This window comes from Orbicella franksi, chromosome 7 (genome assembly GCF_964199315.1).
Source record: "Orbicella franksi chromosome 7, jaOrbFran1.1, whole genome shotgun sequence".
In the NCBI taxonomy this organism is placed as follows: domain Eukaryota; kingdom Metazoa; phylum Cnidaria; class Anthozoa; order Scleractinia; family Merulinidae; genus Orbicella; species Orbicella franksi.
In genome coordinates, this window is record NC_138151.1 from 27,230,325 (window position 1) to 27,253,969 (window position 23,645).

At 39.3% G+C, this 23,645-nt stretch overlaps 4 protein-coding genes across 9 annotated transcripts in view; 1 reads left to right on the forward strand and 3 right to left on the reverse strand.

The window, feature by feature from the left end:
* Nucleotides 1–609: 609 nt before the first annotated feature.
* LOC145493876 (TNF receptor-associated factor 3-like) lies at nt 610–7,516 on the reverse strand. The gene is made up of 2 exons (XM_081473353.1): nt 7,216–7,516; nt 610–4,690 (listed from the first exon to the last, which is right to left on the reverse strand). Exons 1-2 carry the CDS (start codon nt 7,329–7,331, stop codon nt 3,148–3,150), a joined length of 1,659 nt encoding a protein of 552 aa, XP_081329479.1. The 5' UTR covers nt 7,332–7,516; the 3' UTR covers nt 610–3,147.
* A 2,771-nt stretch (nt 7,517–10,287) lies between these two features.
* LOC145492119 (three prime repair exonuclease 2-like) lies at nt 10,288–12,354 on the reverse strand. Of its 2 annotated transcripts, XM_081471455.1 has the most exons (2): nt 11,436–12,354; nt 10,288–11,308 (listed from the first exon to the last, which is right to left on the reverse strand). In XM_081471455.1, exon 2 carries the CDS (start codon nt 11,262–11,264, stop codon nt 10,698–10,700), a length of 567 nt encoding a protein of 188 aa, XP_081327581.1. In that variant the 5' UTR covers nt 11,265–11,308; nt 11,436–12,354; the 3' UTR covers nt 10,288–10,697. The 2 variants fall into 2 exon arrangements, with proteins under 2 accessions (XP_081327581.1, XP_081327580.1); XM_081471454.1 differs by lacking the exon at nt 11,436–12,354 and having other exon boundaries at nt 10,288–11,421.
* Nucleotides 12,355–15,346: 2,992 nt separating this feature from the next.
* On the reverse strand, nt 15,347–18,204 carry LOC145493885 (three prime repair exonuclease 2-like). The gene has a single exon (XM_081473365.1). It carries the CDS (start codon nt 18,187–18,189, stop codon nt 17,329–17,331), a length of 861 nt encoding a protein of 286 aa, XP_081329491.1. The 5' UTR covers nt 18,190–18,204; the 3' UTR covers nt 15,347–17,328.
* A 144-nt stretch (nt 18,205–18,348) lies between these two features.
* Nucleotides 18,349–23,645, forward strand: part of LOC145493864 (uncharacterized) — a 61,277-nt gene continuing 55,980 nt past the window's right edge. For 3 of the 5 annotated variants that reach the window (XR_014050192.1, XR_014050190.1, XM_081473338.1), the window contains exons 1-4: nt 18,349–18,585; nt 21,617–21,700; nt 22,743–22,827; nt 22,937–23,046. Coding sequence is in view for 1 of the 5 variants with exons in the window: in XM_081473338.1 (XP_081329464.1) it covers nt 18,574–18,585; nt 21,617–21,700; nt 22,743–22,827; nt 22,937–23,046 (291 nt within the window). In the remaining 4 variants the exon portion in view is untranslated. The remainder of the gene's footprint in view (nt 18,586–21,616; nt 21,701–22,742; nt 22,828–22,936; nt 23,047–23,645) is intronic. The other 2 variants (XR_014050191.1, XR_014050193.1) reach the window with 1 other exon arrangement.

The window sequence follows — 23,645 nt, forward strand, 5'->3', positions numbered from 1 at the left end:
GTACAGTTTGTTCATTTATCTTTGTCTGAATGCAGCGAAGTGGAATGAAACAAAAGATAAATGGTTTCTTGAATTCCTAAGCACATATGCATGTGCTGGTTTAAGATTATGCAATGTAGGTGTGTTATCTGAAGTAGCAAGTATAAATTGGCGGTTCAGTAATTGAGATTCATTGTGCATTTGTGTTCGAAGCAGACAGTTTAATTTTGTTCTGTTTACTTTAATTTCCTTTTTCTGTATATTAATGCTGGAACCTTCGCGATTTTTTACTTTTTCCTGTAAGTCTTACGGGAGTTTGTCTTGCCTGGCCTCGGCCATTGTTCTTTCATAGTTTCAGCTTCCTACTGGTTGTTCATTCACACAGTAGTTCCGATTTGGTGTGTTCAGATTATTTTCTGGGCGCTACTTACCTCAGCGTAGTTTTCTTACTTAGTTTTTGTTCTACTGAAAGTTGTTCTGAACAAATGCTGTTCCTGGGCTAAGACTTGTGTCTGCCTATCCCGCACCGCATTATTGTTGTAAGTTTTTTGAGTGCGGGGAATTCAAGAATTAGCAATCAGTGCCCTTTACAAGGACCATCTATATTTTTGGTTGTCTTTTATCTCTTGACAGGATGTGGATCGTTGCTGGTCGGGAAAGAAGAGCGTGCTTCACTGCTTACAGGTCCTGAGAGTGATCGTTGTTCCGAGTTAGTGGTCTGAAGCCAGCGATCATTGCAGCAAGAATTTGTTCTGAGCTGTAAGAAGGTCACCAATACCTGCAGAGCTGGAATTCGTCCATGCAGTTTTGAGTCTGATATCAATATTATCAATAGAGCTGCTCGGATTGTTTACAGACAAGGAAAGGAACACAGGAACCGAAACATTCCAACTTGATGATAAAGATTGTAAGCTACTAAAATCGGCTTCTCTCTTGTAATTAACTTAGAATGCTATTAACCTAACTTGTGATCTGATATAGTCAATGATTACCCAGTTACCAACACCAGACTCAGGAATAACGAGTTCTCTTTTCCGTACAGCTCGGTCATAAACCCTTCTCTCCAGTGGTGATAAAATGCTAACTTTTCTCTATATTGCCCTCTAAGTAACTGATCAGCCTCTCACTGACCTAGATGGAAATTCTTCCAAGAAGAGTTCGAGAAACGCTATAGCTATAGTAACAGCCAAGAAATTTGGATGCTTATGATGACACCAAAATATAAGACAATTTTCCCATTAGGAGATATATCCATGACATATTCTCGTATCTTTTCTTACTTGTGGGATTTCTGTCTTCGATTTGCGCAGGATAGTCTATTCCAGTCCCCCTCCTCAGCAACTTCGCTATTCTGAATCGCGCGCGCGCGATTTTAATACGCGTGGCTGACTGGAAAGTAGTTCGCGAATGCCACGCGCGCTTCCAGTAGAACTCCCACAGAACCGCGTGTCCGCTACGTTTAATACGTGCGCAGTTGCCGGTAGCTTGGGGTCAAGCATGATATTTCCTGTTCAATAGGTTGAATTGGATTATTTACCTAGATCATTTCCGGCTAGTGGCAGGAAGTTCCCCTTCAGCTCTTTGATGGGGTCGAAGTTTTAATACTGCCTTGGAGAAGTGATGATTATCCTGAAAATTAAACAAAAATCAACTTAACACGTTTATTCTATTACCGCTTTTCTCGGAAATGTTCTTGGATATTGACTCCTGAGAAAATTCGCTGTACAAATCGAAACCCAGCCGGTTAGACGGTTTTCTCGTTCGTTTTGTTGCCTAGAGGGGCGCAATATGAGCCCATCATTAAGGTACCGACAGTTTATTTTAGGCTAAAATTAACCCATATGGTAAATTGATGTTGGAGTATTTAACCACGAATTAGTTTTGATATCACGCTTGAGGGCATGGGGCTCAGTCAGTTCTACCTATTTTAGGAATTAAAGCACAAGGTGGTCTTTAGTACATGAAAAGGGGGATTTTTAAACTAATGGTCTTATGTAAGAGTTGAATAACCGCTAGACGATATACAGTCACTGCATGGCGGGTACCTCTCTTCATGCCCCAGGCCCCTCTCAAATTTGTCTGTCTGATAGAGCTGGTTCACTTTGCTGAAAAGCCGCTAGTGCGTATGAGACTGGAAAATTGCAGCTGAAACAGACTCCAAAGCAAAAATAATTTAATTCACTTTATTCAACAATACATCACAATGGTAATTCAATAAATCTTAGAAAGCGAAGGTCATCAAATCACAGCCTTTTAGACATCACGTAGCCGGCTTCATGTAAAACAACAATGTGTCAAGGTATCAAAGTATTCGAGCCTTTTGATGATGTTTCTCCGGATGTCTATTCTGAAATTCTTCTACGAACGTGATTTCCTTGCTCGCATATAGAAACATTGTCTGTGTTACCATGACAACCATTCACTAACCTTGACCGAAGGACGAAGTGCTCCATAGCAAACACAAAACCAAATCTGAACTCCAATTAAATAATTTTTCATAAAAAAACAATCAAAAGCGATTTCTAGCGTTATGCTGTGTCAAAATATATATTTAAAGTATCGAAACAGAATCGAAGACAAAAGTTGTTGAAACGTTTATCAATTGAAACAAGCGACACGAGATTTTCAACGGACTTTGAACACAGCACAAAGTCGATTCCATGATAAGTGGCCAGCGAAAGCAGATCGATTTGATAAATACATGCAGCACACTTTAACATTGTATCTTGTGATCACAAAGCAGTCAATCACACCGCCTCACACTAACGAGCATCATTTTTCATGGCTGGTACAAGCGCGAATATCATAACTTTATTTTGATTCCAACCAAACGAACGTGTTGATTCAATAACAAAGGAACCACGCGACACTTTAAACTCGGTATGCACTGTTAATTGCAGGGCCCATCATGCCTTTCGAACCAACATACTATCTCGGTTCTCTTTCCTTTACTCCTTGCGATCCCGTGCCCTGCTTGGTTTGATTGCTTTCGTTATTTGCTTGATGGCCGCCCTGGGGAGGATAGCTGTTACCTGGCAGTGTACACGACCGCGCAGTACATGATGCAGACGACCTTAACTGCGTAGCTTGGCTTTCCTGGGATTCTTCATTTTCTCAGATCTGTTTCCTCAGAGCAGAGGCTTCCCTTCCTGAATCCCTCGGTAAATTTCAAATCATCGGCAAGTCAGTGCCATCCACGACTATCTTAATAAACATGGTATCATCGCGAATATACCCTCTCGATCTTAACTGGCCGTGCGAGCAGAACAGGGGACAGCCCGAAGCGATGTTCATCTCCGAGCGCGGTCGTTGGAAACTCGAGCTGTTCGGATCCGGTCGGAACGTCTCGGTGACGTGAGTGATGCGCTCCTGATCCAACAGCTTCATGGTGATTTTTTGCTGAAAAGGCCAAGACAGCAAACCGTCATATTCTCCTCGCATTAACACTATAAACAGAGAAATATATTTTCCTTTCGCCATCGGGCCATCCCCGTTGAGATACGCTCGTGCGCAGAGCTTATAACCGTAGCGAGCGGTGTAAAAAGGAGGGCTGTATATAGAGATAGTTTTCCCGTCAACGGATTCACGAAATCTTCGCTGAAATTCGTCGATCTTCCATAGAAACGTTCCGTCATAGGACGTCGTTTCTAGTATTTGAAGCTTAAGATCTTGATCAGCAAGTTGAATTTCGTGCAAACTTAAGGAATGTTCCACACGGTCAAATCGATGATGACTCGGCGAGGATGCCCGCTCGAAGTCCCGCGAGAGAGCGCGAGGGCCCCCCGCAGCGTCGCCGAATCTTGCTATCTCGTTTCCAAGTACCGCTAGCCTTTCGTCCTGCAAATCTAAACGCTGTTTAACTTCATCACTGGCCTGTTTGCTTTGTTTAGAATTCATGAAGGTTTCGACACTCTTTCGAAGTTCATCCATGCCCTTGCGCTGCGCTTCCACGTTCTCTTCAACTCTCATCAGCTTGACCTGGTGCGTGGAAAGCGTCTGTTTGTTCAACGCTAGTGCTTCATTTTGCAGCGCTAACCGTGCTTCGTAGGTTTGGTTCAATTCTTGAGCATCTTTCAGTTGTAGCTGTAAACTTTTCATTTGCTCTGACACGTCCACTATGAATTTTACCGATAGTGTCAAGTGCTCCGAGGCATGACTTCGTAGATGCTCATCCAAGGAATCCCTAGAACCTTGAAAACTGCAACCCATGGAACTAAAGCTACACTTTGCCGGAGCTCGAGGACATGTTTTTGAGTGCTCCAGGAGGCCTTCCCTGGGAATGTCACTCTTATTGCAACCGTGAGGACATTTGACAGGGAACTTCCCACACTCCTCCAAATGCTCCCTCATTTTAACCCCAGGGAAACCACCCAGGCAGTAGGGACAATCCACGACTTTGTAGAGACAATCATTCTCCACGTGTTTCGCTAACTGGTACCTCAAGACAACAACGTTACAGCCAAGGTGATGATACAGGCATTTCACTTCCGAAAAAGAACATTCTGCTTCGTGGGCTTGCAGCTGACCTAATTTTCCGCACCATGGACATCCCAGTGATTTCTTAGGACAATAACACTCGAGCGCCAGGATTTCCTTCTGAGCGCATTTATCCCTGAAAATGAGACGCCTTTCAAGTGGCTCCTTATCATCCGGGCATTTGGGATTTGTTGGATCCTTTTTAAAAATATCTTCCACACATCGCCAACAAAATCTGCAATACGAGAGATGTGTTAGTACTATGTTCAGTTACATTTACTCTGCTATTAACTGATTAATGAAAGACGCAAAACTATACGTGTAAAGTAAGAAGAAAAATACCTAGAAAGCACCACACACACACCAAGAAACAGAAACAAAATATAAGGAAAATGTAAGGAAAATAAGGAAACAAAATATAAGGAAACAAAAGAGAAGTTTAGGTTCGTCGTATTTTCAGCCGAACGACGATATTGCTTCTTTTTGTGATTATTAGCATTTTGATAAATTGTTTTGCCAAGCGTATTTTGCAACTAAGTATTCCAGGCCCCCTCGTCCCGTTTGGTACATCGTTCCCTCCGATTTTGAAATCCTTTTAATCTGCTGCAGAAGCACAGCAGCCTCGTTATCAAGCCCAGATGTTGGTGGCTGGCTAGGATTTACGGTGGGCGGTTCCTTCTGTGTCGACTTCTTCTTCAACGTCTTTGAAAACATCATCTGCAACTATTCCCAGAGCCGCCTGTTCCGCTTAGCACGAGGAAATGGAAACTCAACTGGAGACACGTACGATTTGACTGGATAGATCCAGCGGGGCTAAGATTTTCACTAATTTAACAAGGTTACCTTGATCTAAATTTTTTGATCAAATCTCTTAGTGACAGAGCTTCAGGAAGTTGTAAAAATGTTCTTCTCTTTTGTCAGTGGATATTTTCGGAAAGCCGGAAAGTACAAAAAAAAGAAAGTCATGAGAATCTAGCCAATCAAATGAGAGCTTCCATTTCCTTGTTCCTAGGCCCGGCGCCGCCACCGGCTAATAACAAATGGCCTTGAAGACCCTCGTTGTCAGCGTCATCGTCATTTATAAGCTTGACGATTGAAACAAATCATTGTTAGTAAGCTCTGTATAAGCCCTGTTGGCGTGGGGGGAGGGGGGGGGAGGGGGTACTCACTTACATGGGCTAAAAAGGTATGTGCGGCTACAAAGGGTATGGTTTTTCAGGCGTTTTGGTCATATTAAAATAGGGTATCGATTTTGGCCATTCTGGTCATACATTTGGTAGAGTTGTTGCTCTCTAGTCTTGAATTGGGTATTTTTTCAGTAACAGGTACAATTCTTAATTGGTCGTGTTCAAAACAAAATGGTAAGTATCTCCGACAAGTAAACTGCACTGGTCAAACGAAGTGCGTACCCTTGGTCAAGTAATAAAACCTGCCAGTGCATGGCTCAACAAGGAAAACTTTCGATGTTGTTTTGAGAAATTCCGGAATACATCGACGTATTTCGAATTCTAAGAAAACTGACTCGGCAAGATAACCTTAATATTATCCACAGGCAATCAATAACACAAAACTCAAGCTGTCAAAGATACTTCGTTCGTTTTGTTCATTAGCATTTCAACCACATGTAGCAGTTCTGCATCAGTAGCTCTGCTGGTTTTCTATCGATCAGCAGTCATTGAGTGTTATACATGTAACTTTTGTAAAAGCCATACTTTTTACTGTCTGTCTGAGGTAGCTTCTTATCCGCACATGATGTTATTTCCATTGAGAGTGTTATCTCTAGTTATAACGTCACTACACCAAACAGGATTATTTATATTAAAAGTGATGATCTAAGCATTTCACAGTGTTGCTTCAATAAGCCTAGGCACTTAGTAATTTGAAATATTTCAATTCAACTAGACGGGTTTCACGCAACTGGAGGAGAAATATATGTAGCGATGTGGGTTGATCAAAATCCATGTGATATGCTTTATTTTGATGTGGGTTTTTTTATCGCTTCGGAATTGGTGCTAACTTGCACAGAAATTTGAGATAACTGCCGAGTACAAAGGAGATTGTGCAATACGTTGCTTGATTGATGGGTAGTTAATAATTTGTCGAGCTTAAATTCCAATACTATCTCTTGGTTTCTTACTCTCGTTTTGCCTAGACTCTCTAAACCGATTCATTTCCAATAATTCTTCCCTGGCCTCTTGGTTATTGAAACAAGTCGACCTTTCGCGAATTACGTCGCTCTCCGTCGCTAGAAAATTGTATGCCATCTCGCTTCGATCGAGGGAGACGAATAAGCGATCGAAGGATTGAGCAAGGGTCGACTCGTGGCAAGTCTAGTTTCACATGATTTCAATAAAACGTTAAGCTGATTCCTTCACTTCAGCCCTCACCAAAAGCTTACTTCTTCTCATTCGCAAAATCACAATCACTTGGTAGAATTATTGCTTGAAGCAAAACAATATATACGTATGAAATTATGTTAATCAAGGATAACACGACGTTCGAAGTTTTGCCTTTACATTGAACTCGCCCTTTAATCAGTTTTCAGAGTTGTCTACAGAAACCATTTCGTAACAAGCATAACATCTCTGGCCATCGAATGGGGAAATACCCAAATTACTTCGTAACTCGTGACGCCAACATGACAGTTTTGGATCACAAAATGCTCTGCGATTCAAACAACAGAATGATGAGAAATGTCTAGAAAACTTTCTACTGAATACAGATAAGTTACCACGTAGACAACTTCCGCTCTATACTTACCGATGGCCACAGGACGACTGAGCAGGATCGAACAAGACTTGATGACAATCTATACATTTGTAACGCGCTTCGAGTTCTCCAGCGACAAATTCGATCGTAGAATAAGACGAAGCCATCTTCTAGCAACCCTAGTTAAGAGTCTAGTCCCTTCTGCTAGTCGTGTATCGAAAACGAAACTGCTGGGAGAGGCAAATCACTTCCGTCAAAATGGCCGAAATGTGCTGCGTGGCGCGTCTCAGAGCCTTTGAAGGGAGAAAGGGGAATCCCCTACAGATCGAAAATACTGCTGACGTCCACATGAGGATCAGATGAGCAGATAACTCGTCCCAGTTTCCACTGAGATGACCAGGAAAAAAATAATGATAATAATAAAGATGAGGAAAAAACCTAAAAAAAATGAAATACCTCTGTTATTTTTACTAATTTTCTCGCGGACTTCCTACTAAGAAAAATTTCTCGCACAAAAATTACTCGCTAATATAACGAAATTTTGATGTGAAATTTAATATCAGATAAATATGGAAGAAAACTATCCATGGCTAATTGCTCAACTTTTTTCCTTGAAATTATACAGTCTTTATGGTGTTGTTTTTATCTAGTGAATACTCTTCGTGCAATTCACTGATATCTTTACCTTGTAAACCCACCAAAAGCTCAATCTGTAGTACACTTGCTAAGGTTCTTTGTGATGACACAGGGTCCTTGGATCAGGATTCGGGTGATTAAAGCTACTGCAAAACTGTGAAATTAAATCTACTTGTGCACAGTTTTATCCTAGAATAACAAAAATTAACACTTTTGCAAAATCAGCTACCAGTATGCAGGAAAATAAGTAAGCATATTGCAACAACAGCAAAAGGAAACAAAGAAACAAAGAAATAAAGAAACAAAGAAACAACAAACAAACAAAAAGAAAACAAAAAGCCAAAATGAAGCAGAAGATCGATGGGAAATAACAGGGTCAAAAGGTCAAGCTCAACTTTCTCTTACAAAAATGTATCAAGTAAAAAAATTCTATAAAAATAGGGTGCTGACAATAGTGGCAACTGAATTATTCTCCAATAATAATTTTTTAAACTCTATATAATTTGCTTCTGCAGTGTGTCTATCATTAATGATAATTAACAATAATTACATTTCTATAGCGCTAAAACTATGCATCAGTATCAGTTCGTGAGGCCACCAACTACATCTGTACCAGCTGCAACAAAGACTGCCACTCAAGAATCGGGCTTTTGAGTCACTTAAGAGCCTGTCGACAGTGACGCGCTGACCATCGCCTCTCCGAGACGAGGATGCCATATATAAAACTATGCAAATATTCTAAAGCGCTTTTACAGAATAGTTAAAATTTATAAAATATTAAAACGATTAACTATTAAACAATAAAATATTGAAAACATTGAAACAAATTGTAAGCTAGCTTGAAAAGGTGTGTCTTCAACGTTGATTTAAAAACAGTATCACTTGAACTGGATCATATTTCAAGCAGCAGTTTGTTCCACAGAAATGGTCCAGAGTGGGCAAAGGCATGATCACCAAATTAATGTCTGAATTGTGAAACAAGTACTCAAACTAGAGTTGTTACTAAAAGTGACAGATCAAAGATTTGAGAAGTGAAGGGGAGGGTACTAAACAGAAGAGTTTCTGTGGAGCTCTATGGGAGTTTGTATGGATTTGAAATTTCATCAAAAAAACTGAAAACACTAACTCTGCTTTTTATTTGAAAAGCTACCACAAGGTTTTTAATGTTTAATGTATAAAACCAGTTACCTAGAGTGGCTTTATTAGGAAGGAAGGCCTAAAATTCATGTGGGAGGGGGAACTCTAAAGATAATTCCAGCGTTTTTACCAGGGTAGTTTTTCATTTCTACTTGGATGGGCCTATGACGAGGGGTGCCTATAACCAGAAAGTTTGGTTATAGCCAGCAATGTTCATCCAGTCCTAGATCTCATTCTGTCCAGCCTGAACCTGACTATTATCATCATGAGGTATGATAATGGGAAACCTAGGTAGAACTCAGAACAGCATGAGATTATGTTCAGAAATACAAATGAATGCATTTTGCCAATAGGAGAGAAAAAGCAAATGAAATGAAACTTTTGAAATTTGGGTACACTGAATAGATACCTTTTTATTAGTCATGGATACACGAAGTGTACAAACGACTATTGTTAGGGGTCAGAATATGCAAATTTGTGACTCTTTCAGATGTAAACAAATCAATATGTCAACCACCAATATACATTTATCTGTTGTAATGCTGCAAAGTAATATGTCGAAATACACTTCAGCTTTCCATTGATTAACACTTGTTGTAGTCAGCACATATGTAACTGAGTCATTGCTAGTAGCTGTTTGAAAGACTAAAAAGTTTAACTTTGTGTGTAGAGATTGATTGTGAAGCGAAAAGAGTCTTTGAATCAAACATACACAAAGCTGTTGGAAATGTCCAAAGTACAACTTATCAGTTCATCCGAACAAAATGCTAATGTAGCCAAAGTACGAAATGCAGTTAGAAAACTAGATGTACACAAAATTATCTACAGTAGGGTAATGCAAAAATACCCAGAAGGGTGAGGTGTCCTAGAAAATTTGTGATCTTGTTAATTATCTTCAAAACCTGTTCAAGCATACAGCAGTTGATTGAAGCAGAACTCTCCATTTGTATCCACGACTTCTTCATAGTTCTCCTTTGATTCTACATCTACATCTACAATTGGCTTGACGCAGTTATTACTAGAGGAAATGCTGTTCTATATATTTACCACTGAAAATTTCCAAAAATTGACAGTTGAACTACACAGTATTTTCAGGTTACTCAAGCACGTACCCAGTTATAGGAAATTACCCCTCTACCCATAAGAGTCCTTTTTCTAACTGTGAAAAATATTCATCTTGCACTTGGATTGCATCCTTTTCACTCAGACACCCCTGGTTTCTAGTCTTTTGTACATTATGCTTTAATTTCCCCACTAAAATGCTCCACCTTTGTTAATGCTCCATTTTTCTACTAAAATGCTTGGTTTCCCCCCAAAAAGTCACTAAAATGCTCAGTTAATGCTCATACATGGGTTTTTTCAAATTTTAATAATTTTGACATTTCAGCACAGTTAACAGTTCAGAGTGCTTAAAAAAAAAACAAAAAAAAAAACGTATACTTAGTATAACAAGTTAACAACAACGAGTGTAGTAGTTTTAATACACCAAAAGATAATTCTCTAAATGGTCTGTTGTTCCGTTAATCCTTTGTCCCCTTTCAGTGATACCTAAGTGAAGAGGCTAAGTTTAGTCTTCATTTTCTTGTAGATAATAATTTTAATTTCTATTTTCTACGGAAAATATGTCAATTCTCCGAGAAAATGCCACTAAAATGCTCGAATAATGCTTAATGCTTCTGCCTCACTAAAATCAAGTACAATGCTCAAAAAATTGCAGGCATAATGTACAAAAGCCTACTGGTTTCTTGGAAGAGTGCGTTTCAAAGTTTATGCGCTCCTTTTTCTAAATACTCCAGAACATCTGGTTTGTGTACAGCGAGTTTTAACAAAGCCAAGGCATCTCCTTCTGCACTATGAGCGTTCTCAAATTCTCCACCAACAAAACTGCTGTACAAATTTTTCAAAGAAAATGGTCTTCCATTTCCTGTTTGTTCTGTAGTCTCTGCATTGTGTGACTCGTTTTTAGTTTCTTTGTTCTGTTTTTCAAAGGCTGTGCGCGAATCAGTGGCGTAAACAGTTTCAGGCAACGTTATTCCCACAGCATTTAGATGAGAAACAAGTATCTTGAAGTCGTAATTGTCGCCATTGTGAGCTACTAAACAGGCCGGCGGCTGTTGCCTCATGATAAATGATCTTACAGTTCCTCCTAACTCGGTGTCGAATTCTTTCTTCTTCTCGAGATCTTCGTTCGATATACAAGTCACCACAGAAGCCTCTGATTCAATCTCCTTTGTTGGTCGAACGCAAGTGGTCAATTTGTCGAGTAAACGAGGAACCATTTTCGTTTTCGAGCTGTCGATGATGTGAGCTCGTTCTACAGCAATCATGCTGAGCTCTGTTATTTCCACGGGTTCTCCTAATCCAGTGGTTTCTAGATCAAAGAAAATGAATGTGGAAAATTGTGAATCAGAGATCATCGTTGTCTTGGATAGCTTAGATGGAAAGATCTGCGGTAAATGACATGTAAGTTTCTGAACACCAACAACCATATAAATTACCTCTCGAAGGGAAATTTCCCGCCTCGTTGGATCCAGTGCACTCACGATCTTAGCCTCATAACGAGGCTAGACACCTACAATCGTGGACAAAAGTCCATGGGACACTTACGTAATGTAACGGATTATCTGTGTTTTAGAACTGAAGTATGAAGAAAACGCTGCTATATCCTTTATAAACGGGTTGCTGTCCCCGCCTCCCCCCTAACACAATGTTGAAAATCAGCTGAAATTGCACGTACTAGTTTTCAACATTGTATGGGGGGTGGGGGGCGAGGTTAGGCAGGTGAAGTTGTATTCGCGCCTGGCGTGTACGCAAACGCGCCAAAAGTGCAAATTTGTCCCAAGACTTCTGTCCATGATTGTAGCCATAGGCAATCTTCCAAATACAGTCTGCCCCTGATCGGAGTCTGGCGGATAACATTATGTATTTGCCAACCGCTAAATCGAGGGTCCCCAGTAGGTTTGGCGGGATGCGGGATTTCGCTTTTTTTTTGCCGTGATATTTGGGATTTGAGCTGAAAACAGGGGCGGGAAGCGGGAATTACAATGACGAGCTGAAGCGGGATTTCGTGTTTTTATGGGGTTGGGATGGGGGATTCGCAAGGGGAACAGAGCGGGATACGGGATTTCAATTCTTACATGACCACATAGGGTTAGGGTTAGTTATTGACCAGCGCAAAAGCCACAAGCTGGCAGAAACGAACCTTTTGTGCATATAGCTGTGTCAGGCTTCAAGTAACGAAGAGCAACGGCTTTCCACCCTGTCAGGTTCGGTCAAACGTATCCATTATCGTTTGACTACGTTAGTATCATGAGACTGTATGAGGTCTTTGAGTCCTATTGCAATCATTTGTGTTGACCTCCGCCGACATCAATGACATCTGTCCGTTTGCGACATTTTCGACACTTGCGTCTGTAATCTTGGGGGCCCCCTATCCTTTCTAGTTTTTCTAGTCTTTCAACCTTTTCCAGAGCGCTTGGCTTGTTTTGGGCAGGATGGCCTCACCGAATGGCGCTGATAGTGGTTTACCGAACGAAGTATGCGACATTACGACATTGCGTCACCATATATTACGAAAAGGATGCGCGAGTAGGAATGCCTTCATTCGTAAAGAAAAGTTCTGAGCCCAGATGTCAAGGAAAGTGAGGACGCTGAAAGCTTTTAAAGAAACTGTTAATTGTGTTCACAGGCCATGTCTTCGATATGGGAATGAACAATCATTTTCTTTCACTGATACGTGGACAAAAGAAAACAAAACGACAAACTGTTAACAGAAAGAAACGTTATAATTATTTGTGCTCACTTATCTGCTAGCCATACCAGGCAATGTATGAAATTTTAAATGTTCTGAGTCATGGGTTCATTGGTAACTGTTGAGTTACCGTCCTTGTAAAAAAATATATGGGTTTATGGTCTAGTTTTAATTTTCAGCTGTTTAGCACTCTTTCTCTACTTACCTGTTCTCTTCAGCTTGTTAATAAGCCTAAGGGCTTCCACAATTTAGACATGCAATTGACGATAACTAAATGTTATGTCAGGGGCAGATGCAGGAACTCCTTAAAGGGGGTTTGTACACCTTAACGTTCGACGCCACTACATGAATGGCGAGCACTGCAGGTGAGCTTCTAGAGGGTGTCCGGGACCATGCGCCTGAAAAAAGTTTCCGATTTTACCCTCTAAAACACCATTTCCAGCATCTCTGACACTTGAAAAAAGTTTGTGAAGGCATGATATGAGATTTAGAGTTTCCCTTTTATCAACCAGTAAATCAAAAGTAATAATGTGGTTGCCAAATGTAAATTATCCTTTTTAACTTGACAGTCAGTCAGGGGGTGGAAGTGAAACAAACTATATAAAACTATCTGATCATATTATTTCTATGGTGAGTCAAACAAATAACAAATAAAATGCTACTCAAAGGGAGGCTGCAACCCCCTAAACCCCCTCCCCTGGATCCGCCTCTGTATCTAGAAATACAGTCGAAGCACTCGTAAGTGGACACCCTCGGGACACGAAAAGAGTGTCCGTAACTGGAGCTGGCCACTTACGAGAATGGTTCTCGTAAGCAGCCACTAGAGGTGTAAGGGATAGATGGCCGCTTGCGGGAGCTTGCCCAGCTAACAATAAATACAGTACCGTATTGGAAATACAAAAAAATACCGCCGTATTAAATGATATTTTTGTTTTATTGCGCCCTATACTCTACAAACCTATGATGTAATGACGATAACTGAACAGTATTACAGTGTATACTGCAGTACTAGGACTTTCCCTCAGTGATTTTTGAAAACAACAAATCATAATTGCAAGCAACATCAACGTGTATACAATAAATACAGCCTCAACAAAAAGTAGTGATACAGTTTAAAATGTTTACGACCTGTGTGTCTTTCAGTCAGGCTGCAGGTTATATTAGTCTGGTTAGTTACGATAGGTAATTGCGGATGGAAGACTGCTTCAATGTTTTAAGTTGCAAGTCCATCAAGGCATCTTTGACGAATGGTGATGTGAAGTTGATTGATAAAAACAAGATTCAGAGGTTGTTAATAGGATTTTCTCTGGGGTGTCCGCTTACGGGAGCTTAAAAACATAGAAAAAGTCTAAGTCGTAATCTCTGAAAGTGTCCGCGGCCGCTTACGGGAATGTCCGCTTACGAGAATGTAAAAATACAGAGTTTGTATGGGAGTTAAAACGAGGTTTCAAACAAGGCGGCCGTATGTAGGGCTGTCCGCTTACGAGTGTCCGTTAAGAGAGCTTCGACTGTAATAATAATAAAAAAGTAGTGGGTGAGACGACTTGTTGACAACTTAGTGCTAAATTTTTAGTCATCGACAACTAAGCAGTTTCCCTTTTGAAAAGGAAAACTGCTTCAGTTGTCGTCAATGTTTTTGTTGTTATCGACAACTTAACATTGTGCCCAATGCGAGCATTTCACACATTGGAGTGTTATTAGTTGTAGATACATGTCTAAGTCAAGTCAGCAAAACAAGACCTTGGAAACTAACGTCCATTACACATGCTCAAAACACAATATGCGTGCTCAAACCACTGTCCACTGAGAACACAGTTTTCATAGTTGCTGGCCATGTTTTGTGGGTGTGGCTTGAAATTTTTTTCACCCCGATGAGGTACCAATTCTAAAACAAAACATTATGTCCCAGTCATATTTTTTCAGCTCAATACCCTAAAAGGTCCTGCAAAAGCTCCTAAGGTGGACCTGTTGAGGATGAGTACCCTAAGAGGTATCAAAAGTGCTCTTTTAACCCCTAAAAGGTATGATGAGCACCCTGTCCTTATATATGGGAGCCCCAGGGGAGGGACAGCCATATATGGGCTATATAGGTATGTGCTGCTGTGAAGGGTATGGTTTTCAAGCAGTTTACTCTAGGATAGGGTATATAAATCAGAGCGTTTGGGTCTAGAATAGGGTATAATTTTTCACAAAACTGACTAGTTGGTTGAAGATTTTATCTAGACTAAGGAAACCAGGAATTGCCACTCAAAAATATAAAAAGATCAAATCGGCAAGTTTAAATTTATGCAAATCAACCTTAACAGTGTCAATAGATGGGGGGATTTAGGGAGTTTACTCTAGTATAGGGTAGCAAAATTCAGCTGAAGTAGCTCTGGTATAGGCTGAGGGTTCCAAAGTCGCAGCGGCACATCCCCACCCAGAAATTCCCAAAGTACCCCCACCCCCCAGGATGGGAGCTCCCCCCTCTGGGACAAGTAGTTGTCAACAAGTAAATGTCTAGTCTGTGTGTGGGCCTTAAAAACTCTTTAGTGCAGTCACAAACTTTTCATTTGTAGGCTCGTACTGAAACAAGGTACTTTAATCAGAATTTGGGTGATTAAAGCAAAAGCAAAACTGTGAAATTTAAGCTACCTGTGTAACCTATGTTTTGCCCAAATCCAAGCCCTGTTTTTTGCTTATGATTTCTAGTCCCAGTGACTCAAACCCTATTTTCCCAGTGAAAAAGTAGACATATTCCAGTTACCTTTTTACTCCTTTAGGCCCCTTGTTAAAGGGGGTTTACTACTTAAAACATTTCCTCTTTTCTACATACTCCTCATCACTTTTGATTATAAGGCTTGTTACTGATAAAATTTAAAATTATTTACTGTATTAAAAGTGATGGAAGCAGTAAAGTATCAAATGCCATATCTCTATTTGACCTGGATAGAAGGCAAAAATATATATTTGTATTACTTACAATACTTACTGAAAGGAAACAATGCTTAATTAAGAACATTGCATTTAATTAGCTCTTATTAACCAAGCAGGAGGTCTGTATGGGAGAATCTTGGCCAAGGTTGTGAATACAGACTGAACACATTGAGGTATGTACTACAAAAATACTCTTGACTACTGGTTCACTGAGTGTGATTGTTACTGATGACACAAGAAAAATCAAAGGAGCAAATTTTGAAAAGAACCCCTATGAGGTATGAAGATCCTGTTTTGTAGGCATGGTTGGAATTTTTTCACCCCTAAGACACTACCAATTCTAAAACAAAACATCTCCCATGATATTTGTTTTGGCTCAGTACCCCCTAAAAGGTACTTCTGAAGTTCCCGCTGTCAAAACCTTTTGAGGCTGAACACCCCTCGGAGTTACCAAAACCACTTTTTTTTTAACCTTTTAAAGGTATGACTGGCACCCCTGTCCTTTTCTAGAGTAGTGAATGAGCCTATAATTGGGGGTGCTTATAACCAGAATTTTATTGCATATTGATGCAATTATCATCTAGTCCTGAATCTCTCTCTGCCACCCAACCTGAAGTTGCCAGAACACGACTAATTATCATGACAGATCATGATAGGGAAATTTTCGAAATTAGGGTTACCGTATATTGTATAGGGTTGACATCCTCATACCACTGGAAATTTCCTGAAATTCTCATTAAAAATTTCGTAGCATAGAATGTTTCCAAGCTCCAAACCCAAACAAAAGTCTTTGGACACTTAACAGTTTTGTGAGCACTCCCAATGCACTGATGACCACTTTTCCACTGGGGTGATGGGGTGTCTAGAAATAAAAAAAGCTGACTTGTCATCACAGATGTATTGTCACTTGGTACAAGGACTTATGTCTCACATTATAGGGATACAATTAACGGTTACCTCAAGCATTTTCATTTGAGTGTCAAAGGTAATTGGCATTTGCTTCGGTTTTACCGTACTACATGACTGCCTCAACAAATTTGTGCCACTTTTTTTCTAATTAGCAGTAAAACCAAAATGAATTGTGGCTAATTTGCAAACACGTTGTTAAGTGTATTTACATCAATTTTTGATTGGTTCATTCAGAGTTCCCACTAATTTTGATAGCTAAGGGTCCTTGAAACCTCCAGTTCCAAAGAGTTGGGGGTTCTTTTTGCTTTTCAGGGGTCTTTTGCATATTACAATTTTGAGAACTTTTTCCCTGCGCTCCAGGGATGCGCTTTGCCCTAAAACTGTGCGTCTTTTTTAATTTTTGTGTGAAAAGGACGAACAACTGTGCATTAATGGGAACTCTGTTCATTAGATTAGAGAGTGGTTTTCAATTGAGTGTCGAAAGTAATCAGGCGATTACTTTGGTTTTGGTTTGTTATGGTTTGCGATTGGCTGAGTAGTCTAATTGGTAAGTAATTGGTTTGGTTTAGGTTTTATGACACTTTATTGAAAACTGTTATGTCCTTTGTGATTGACTGCTTTGGTTTCAGTTTTGCAAAGCTGTAGCTGATTAACGCTCAGGGTGAACTATCCGTTAACCTGTGATAAGGCATTCTTTTTTTTAACCTTCCCCTGTTCGCTGAAAAAAGAATGCCTGATTGCAGGTTAAAAAACTACCTGTACACCGTTTTTTCAGGCTGCTCTAGCATGATCCTAGTTTTAACAGTTACCTATTGTCATAATAGTCCTTCCTTTTCTAACTGTGAAAAATATTCATCCTGCACTTGGCTTTCATCCTTTTCCTCCAAAGAAACTTGTGGTTTCTTTGAAGAGTGCTTTGTACTGCCCTGACAACAAAGTTCATACGCGCCTTTTTCTAAATACTCCAGCACATCTGGTTTGTGTACAACGAGTTTTAACAAAGCCAAGGCATCTCCTTCTGCACTATGAGCGTTCTCAAATTCTCCAACAACAAAAGTGTTGTACAAATTTTTCAAAGAACAAGAAAACCGCTTTGGTTTTCCATTTCCTGTTTGTTCTGTAGTTTCTCCATTGTGTGACTCATTTTTAGCTTCTTTGTGTTGTTTTCTAAAGGCTTTGAGCGAATCAGTGGCGTAAACAGTCTCAGGCAATGTTATTCCCACAGCATCTAGATGAGAAACAAGTATCTTGAAGTCGAAATTGTCGCCATTGTGCGCTACTAGACAGGCCGGCGGCTGTTGCCTCATGATAAATGATTTTACAGTTCCTCCTAACTCGATGTCGAATTCTTTCTTCCTCTCAAGATCTTCGTTCGATATACAAGTCACCATAGAAGCCTGTGATTCAATCTCCTTTGTTGGTCGAACGCAAGTGGTCAATTTGTCGAGTAAACGAGGAATCCTTTTCGTTTTCGAGCTGTTGATGATGTGAGCTCGTTCAACAGCAATCAAGCTGAGCTCTGTGATTTCCACGGGTTTTCTTAATCCAGTGGTTTCTAGATCAAGGAAAATGAATGTGGAAAACTGTGAATCGCCGATCATCGTTGTCTTGGATAGCTTAGATGGAAAGATCTGCAGTAAATGACATGAAAATTTCCTAACGCCGACAAGAAACATACTTCACTGAAAGGAAATTTCCCGCCTCATTGGATCCAGTGCACTTACGATCTTAGCCTCATAACGAGGCTAGACACGTAGCCATGCGCAATCTTTCAAGTCGCATACAGTCTGGCGGATATACGCTGAATCAGCTGAGTTCCGCGGCGCAGTTTTGACGTGGAGTTCGCTCTAATGCAAAAACACCAGGAGGAAGCGAAGAGAACAAGTGCGAAATTTCCCGAACATAAAGAGACAGAACTTTTAGATCCCTGGCCCTGAGATTGGGGTGCAGCTTTTGTGGAAACAAGGGTAAAGAGTGCTCTTCATGATGGCCATGTTTAGCTTGGATTGCTAAAGTTAGGAGTCTTCTACCGCGAAACGTACAGCGATTGAGAGCAAGATATGGCTGCAATTGTAAGTTCATAGCCGAGTTTATTAAACTAATATTTTTTATTCGTGTGGTTTCTCAGTAGAAATTCATGCTGAGAATTTCTTTGCTTTGTGCAGGCATTTTGAAATTAATCGCGCTATTCAGTGGCCTTTAGCAAGAAGCTGGGGCTCTAGAATATTTCAAGGCTCTTGTGACAAGAGATGACGTTATGTGAAGTTCATTGATCGCTTTGAAAAGCGGTCGCGTGTATTTACATGCTTGACTTCGTGCCTTTCAGACGCACACCCTAATCCTCTTAAAGCCCTCTAAGTACATCCAAGGTCTAAAATGTTGTTTATCCGTTCGTACTTTTACTAATTAATAAACATCTAATTTGTTGTCGGCTGTGAACGGCGTCTTGCCTTGTTGATAGCGAAGAATTATTATAGATCTTGTGTACCTTGCTGTGACAAATATTTGCCTCCACGTACTATTTGAGTTTGCTTTTCCACAATATTTATACTCCACTTTCGAGAGTTCTACTGTATATGTGGAGTCAATTTTTTCACGTGGATTTATCCGATCTGGTATAACGGTCAACTAGACAAAGACTAATGACGGGATTGTAAATGAGACTACAATGTTCTCTGTGGAAACTGAGGGAGGGAAAGTTGATGATTGTTTTGTTTAAGTCTCCGTGGATGATCTGTTTAAAATCTTAAACAGTTTCCAATGATAAAAATGTGAATGGATAACAGGCACAGTGAATAATTATATCAGTTTGACTTTGCAAAACGTACCATAATCCATTTTGATCAATTCAGTGAAATTAGTAAAACATGTTGGTCAGAAAATAGATACCACTGTAATAATTATTCTCAATCATGTTGGGTTAGGAATTGTGCCATAAACAGCATGGATGAATTTTTGTAGGCTAATTCCCAAGAAATTATTAAATGATATTTAGCTCAGAGAAATATTCAAGCCAATATTATGGTACGAGATATTTGGGGCACAAAATAAAAATTCTTGCAGTATTCTGAATTTGGAAGGGAAAATAAAAGATTGCAGTATGTTCTGTTGAGAACCAGTCCCTGAACAGTCATGTCAAGGTCTAACAATGTTAACTTTTACACCTGTGACAAAATTGTGTTACTTTATATTTTATCCCCACTTAGAAAATAGACCAAAGAAATTACCTGCACTGATCGGTTTAAAATTGTGTTTCTCTGAAACAATTAGTTTATGAGCTCGAGATTTCTATTGCGTGATAGTTGACTCGGGCTGCGCCCTTTTCAACTATCACTCGAGAGCGAATAATCTAATAATCTAGTAGTCGTTCAAAACTTTCATCTAAATCCTCTTCAAAGACACTTTGAAAACACAAAGAAGCGGCCCCCAGTGCAGGCTGCTATGCTACTCACTATCTACAACAGAATAAAACATGAGTAGTGTAGCTGCAGTGTAATCAGAGGATGACATTCGTGATAGAACACTAGACGTAGATTTGTACTAAAACTTGATAGAAACACAACTAGCATGAGCTGTTGACGTAATAATGGCACAAGCAAAGAGAATTTACATTTTGATGATCAAAGTAAACAGGTTGTTTTCTAAAAGAAATAGAAAACATGTTCTCCGTGTTTCTACAATGTATCGAGTTATACATGTAAAAAACACTAGTGGAAGTTTGGGAGAACTTGAAAAAGCTGTGGAAACACTTGTATGTGTAGGCTTGTGTTTCCACAGCATCTCTCGTTCTCCCAAACTTCCACTCTTGTTTCTATACCTCGATAGGTACACAGGACATGTTTTCTGTATCTTATTAAAAAAACTCGTGTACCTCAAAGTTACTATTATTTTGGAGGGATGGAGGAGACAGGACTTATTTTTCACATTGATGGAAGTTTGTGTCTCAAAAACAGGTAGGGTTTTGAATGGATTTTGGTCTAAACAATGTTAGATGCATAACAAGGTTTAATTTCAATAAAACTCTGTACTGTACCAAACTGATATGAAACAAAAAGCTAGTCTCTAATAGCACACAGTCTAGTTTCTGTAACAGTGTAGATAATTATGTAATAATAATAATAATAATAATAATAATAATAATAATAATAATAATAATAATAATAATAATAAAAGCTTTATTTAAAACTGAAAGACCGATTAGCGAAGTCTGGAAGGAAGACGCTGGTATAAACCGATGATCAGTATCTATAAATATACATATCAAACTCTAAGTACATGTAAGATGCAGCGAGCAAAGGAAGTCATGTCTGATAGACTAGAGCTCGTGAATTTTGCAGTCTGATGGGCAGATTTTGTCTTTTGCTTGCCCACTGGGCAAGAGAACTTTTTTGGGGAAAATACATGAGGAAGTTCAAATTACAGATTAAAATGCACTAAGAAATGAAATTATTGTAACTTTCATTAATAATTAATCATGCTTCAGTAAGAAATGTTTTAGGAGCTAGTGCGAGAATTACTTTTGGCTTGCCCAAATGGCTGGCTTGAAATTTTTTTTTTGCACCCTGAAAATGTATATAATCAAGAGAAGTTTGAAACAGCAATCCATAGGCTCATATTCAATGGTGCGTATTATCGTAACATTTTTATGTAACTCTGAGCTTCTGAGGGTGGGAGAGAGAGGGGGGCGGGGTGGGGTATTACCAGGAGGCTGAGCATAAATGCAAATCTTTAAATCAGTTTTTCATACTCAGTGATGCAGTGATTCAATGAGAAAAAAAATTATACAGACTTGAAGAGATTTTCTCATCAAGAACACATGTACTGTACTGTGTACATTGTGCATGTAGGTGTATTATGCCTGGTGGAAAAATCCTGTTCCAGGCATCCAAAGTGAGGAACAAGGAGTGAAATAACTTCTTCAAGGATCATTTGTAAAAAAAAGCTCTTTCCGGTATACCAGACTCTATTGTATCCCCTGATTGGTCAATTTTAATCTTTTTCAATTTGTTTTTTAATTCTTACCGTTCTTGTATTGCTTCTGCCTAGTTAACAAGTGTCATTGGCTTTGGTAGCAATAATGTTTTTTCTCAATTCTTGTGACAGAATGGTCCTGACCCTCTTGGTGTAACAAATGGTTTAAAAAAGGAATCCCCATCAAGCACAACCCCTGTGAAATCACAAGGAAAGGTAAAGTGGCATTATTCTTTTATCTTTAAGTTACGAGAACACATAAAACAGATGCATTTGGGACCGTTACTGGATAGCTGAAATTGTACCTTGTAACTTGCAAAGAATATATTGGGTTGTTCGTATAGTGTGATCGTCCGGGTGAGTGTAGTTCTGAAAAGAACTGTTGTTGGTGACTGACCTTTCGACAACCTGAACGGAAGTCATCTTTAGAGTCAAGTGAATAGTGTTTGTCAGTCGATGATGTTTCAAGTCTGGTCCGTTGAATGTGATTGGTCAGTCTGAAGATGACTTCCGCTCAGGTTGTCGAAACGTCAGTCACCAACAACAGTTCTTTTCAGAACTACACTCACCCGGGCAATCACACTGTATGAACTACTGATACTCTTGGGTTCAAACCATATACTGTAATACATTGGGTTGTTAGAGCTACATAATTTACAATGGTCCACACAGTTCTTGCAAAGTCCTTGGAATGTTTATTAAGTGTCTAGAGTAAATAAAGCATTGTTGTTGGTGTTGTTGGAAAATTGCCAATTATTGAATACTGATGAATTGGTAAGTCAACTTGACGATAGAAGGTGTCCTGCTAAGGGACTAGCCATGCTACAACAATTTTTTTTGTGCTAAATCACATAATACTAAGGATGAATAAAAATTTACCTTGAGTAAATCTTACTTTTTTTGGTGATGACTCCAACCACAATTTGTCTTGTCCAACTAAGATGGTGTCTTAGTAGGACATATGTCCTTTTAAGAGAAAAAATTATTTGCAGCCCTGAAATGAAGAGGAATACAATATGCATGACTGGTTCGTTTAGCTAGCTCTCTTTGTCTCTGTCCTTTCTTTACTTTCTAACCACTGCTACACTCTGGTGCTCATAGTTTTGACTTGCGTCAGTACCCCTTTATTTTCCCAGTTATAGTTTTTTAACAGCATTGCAATTGACCTACGTTCATGAGAGAACTTACATGTTAGTAGTACTTCTGTGTAACATCAATATGATAATATTGATTTCTTGGTGTGATCTTGTGTTCACAGCTTGAGTCACTTCCTAAAGAAGAGCTCATCAAGTACGTCAGGAAACAGCTTGCTGTGTTAAAGCAAACTAAAGGAAAATGTGAAGGTACATGTACAACTTAAATTGTAGTTCTGCTGTGATATTTCAGCTGTACACTGTCCATCCAGTACTGTGAAGTATTAATTAAAAGCTTTGTGTGATTTTTGATATTTAGAATTGTCATCCCAACTGGAAGAAGAAAAGAATGAAGTTCAAAGATTGGAAAATGAAAAAAGAGAGTGGCTCTCAAGAGGGGTGCATGCAGAATTTGAGAAGAAAGACAAGGTACATGTATTACATGTATAGAATGTATTTTTCTCAAACTCATTAATAATTCATCATGTTTGAACAAAGGAAATCATGACTGTGATGGTGTTTGGATATCTGATCTTAATTCGCATAGATTTTTACGATTTTATTTCTCCATTTTCATCTTAGTTTTAGTTTCGACTTAGAAGATATATCAAACACTCAAGACAGTGTTTTACCTCATTTCCAAACACCTCGAAGTTCGTCAACTCTCTTCTCGGTGTTTGGAAATGTGGTCAGACACAGTCTTTCTTGTTTGATATATTACTTCTTTTTACTCTGAGGTAACTGCAAATGCTTGGTTCGGTTCATTTTTGTCTTAGACATTCTAGAGTTACATGTATCACAGATATATAATTTAGTGGTTTAAAATAATTTACTGATCTTCTGTTATTTCTTTTGAGACGTGACTTCATCCAAGGGATTCATAACCTGTTAGCTATGTATTTCAAGGATGTTATATCTCCTGGCCATATTGCAAAAGTGTTTCTTTGTTTTGGCATCTGAAAAACACACCCTCAGAAAAACTCATGTCTGAAAATTTTTTGCAAGCTTTCGTTTGCTTATCTATTAAC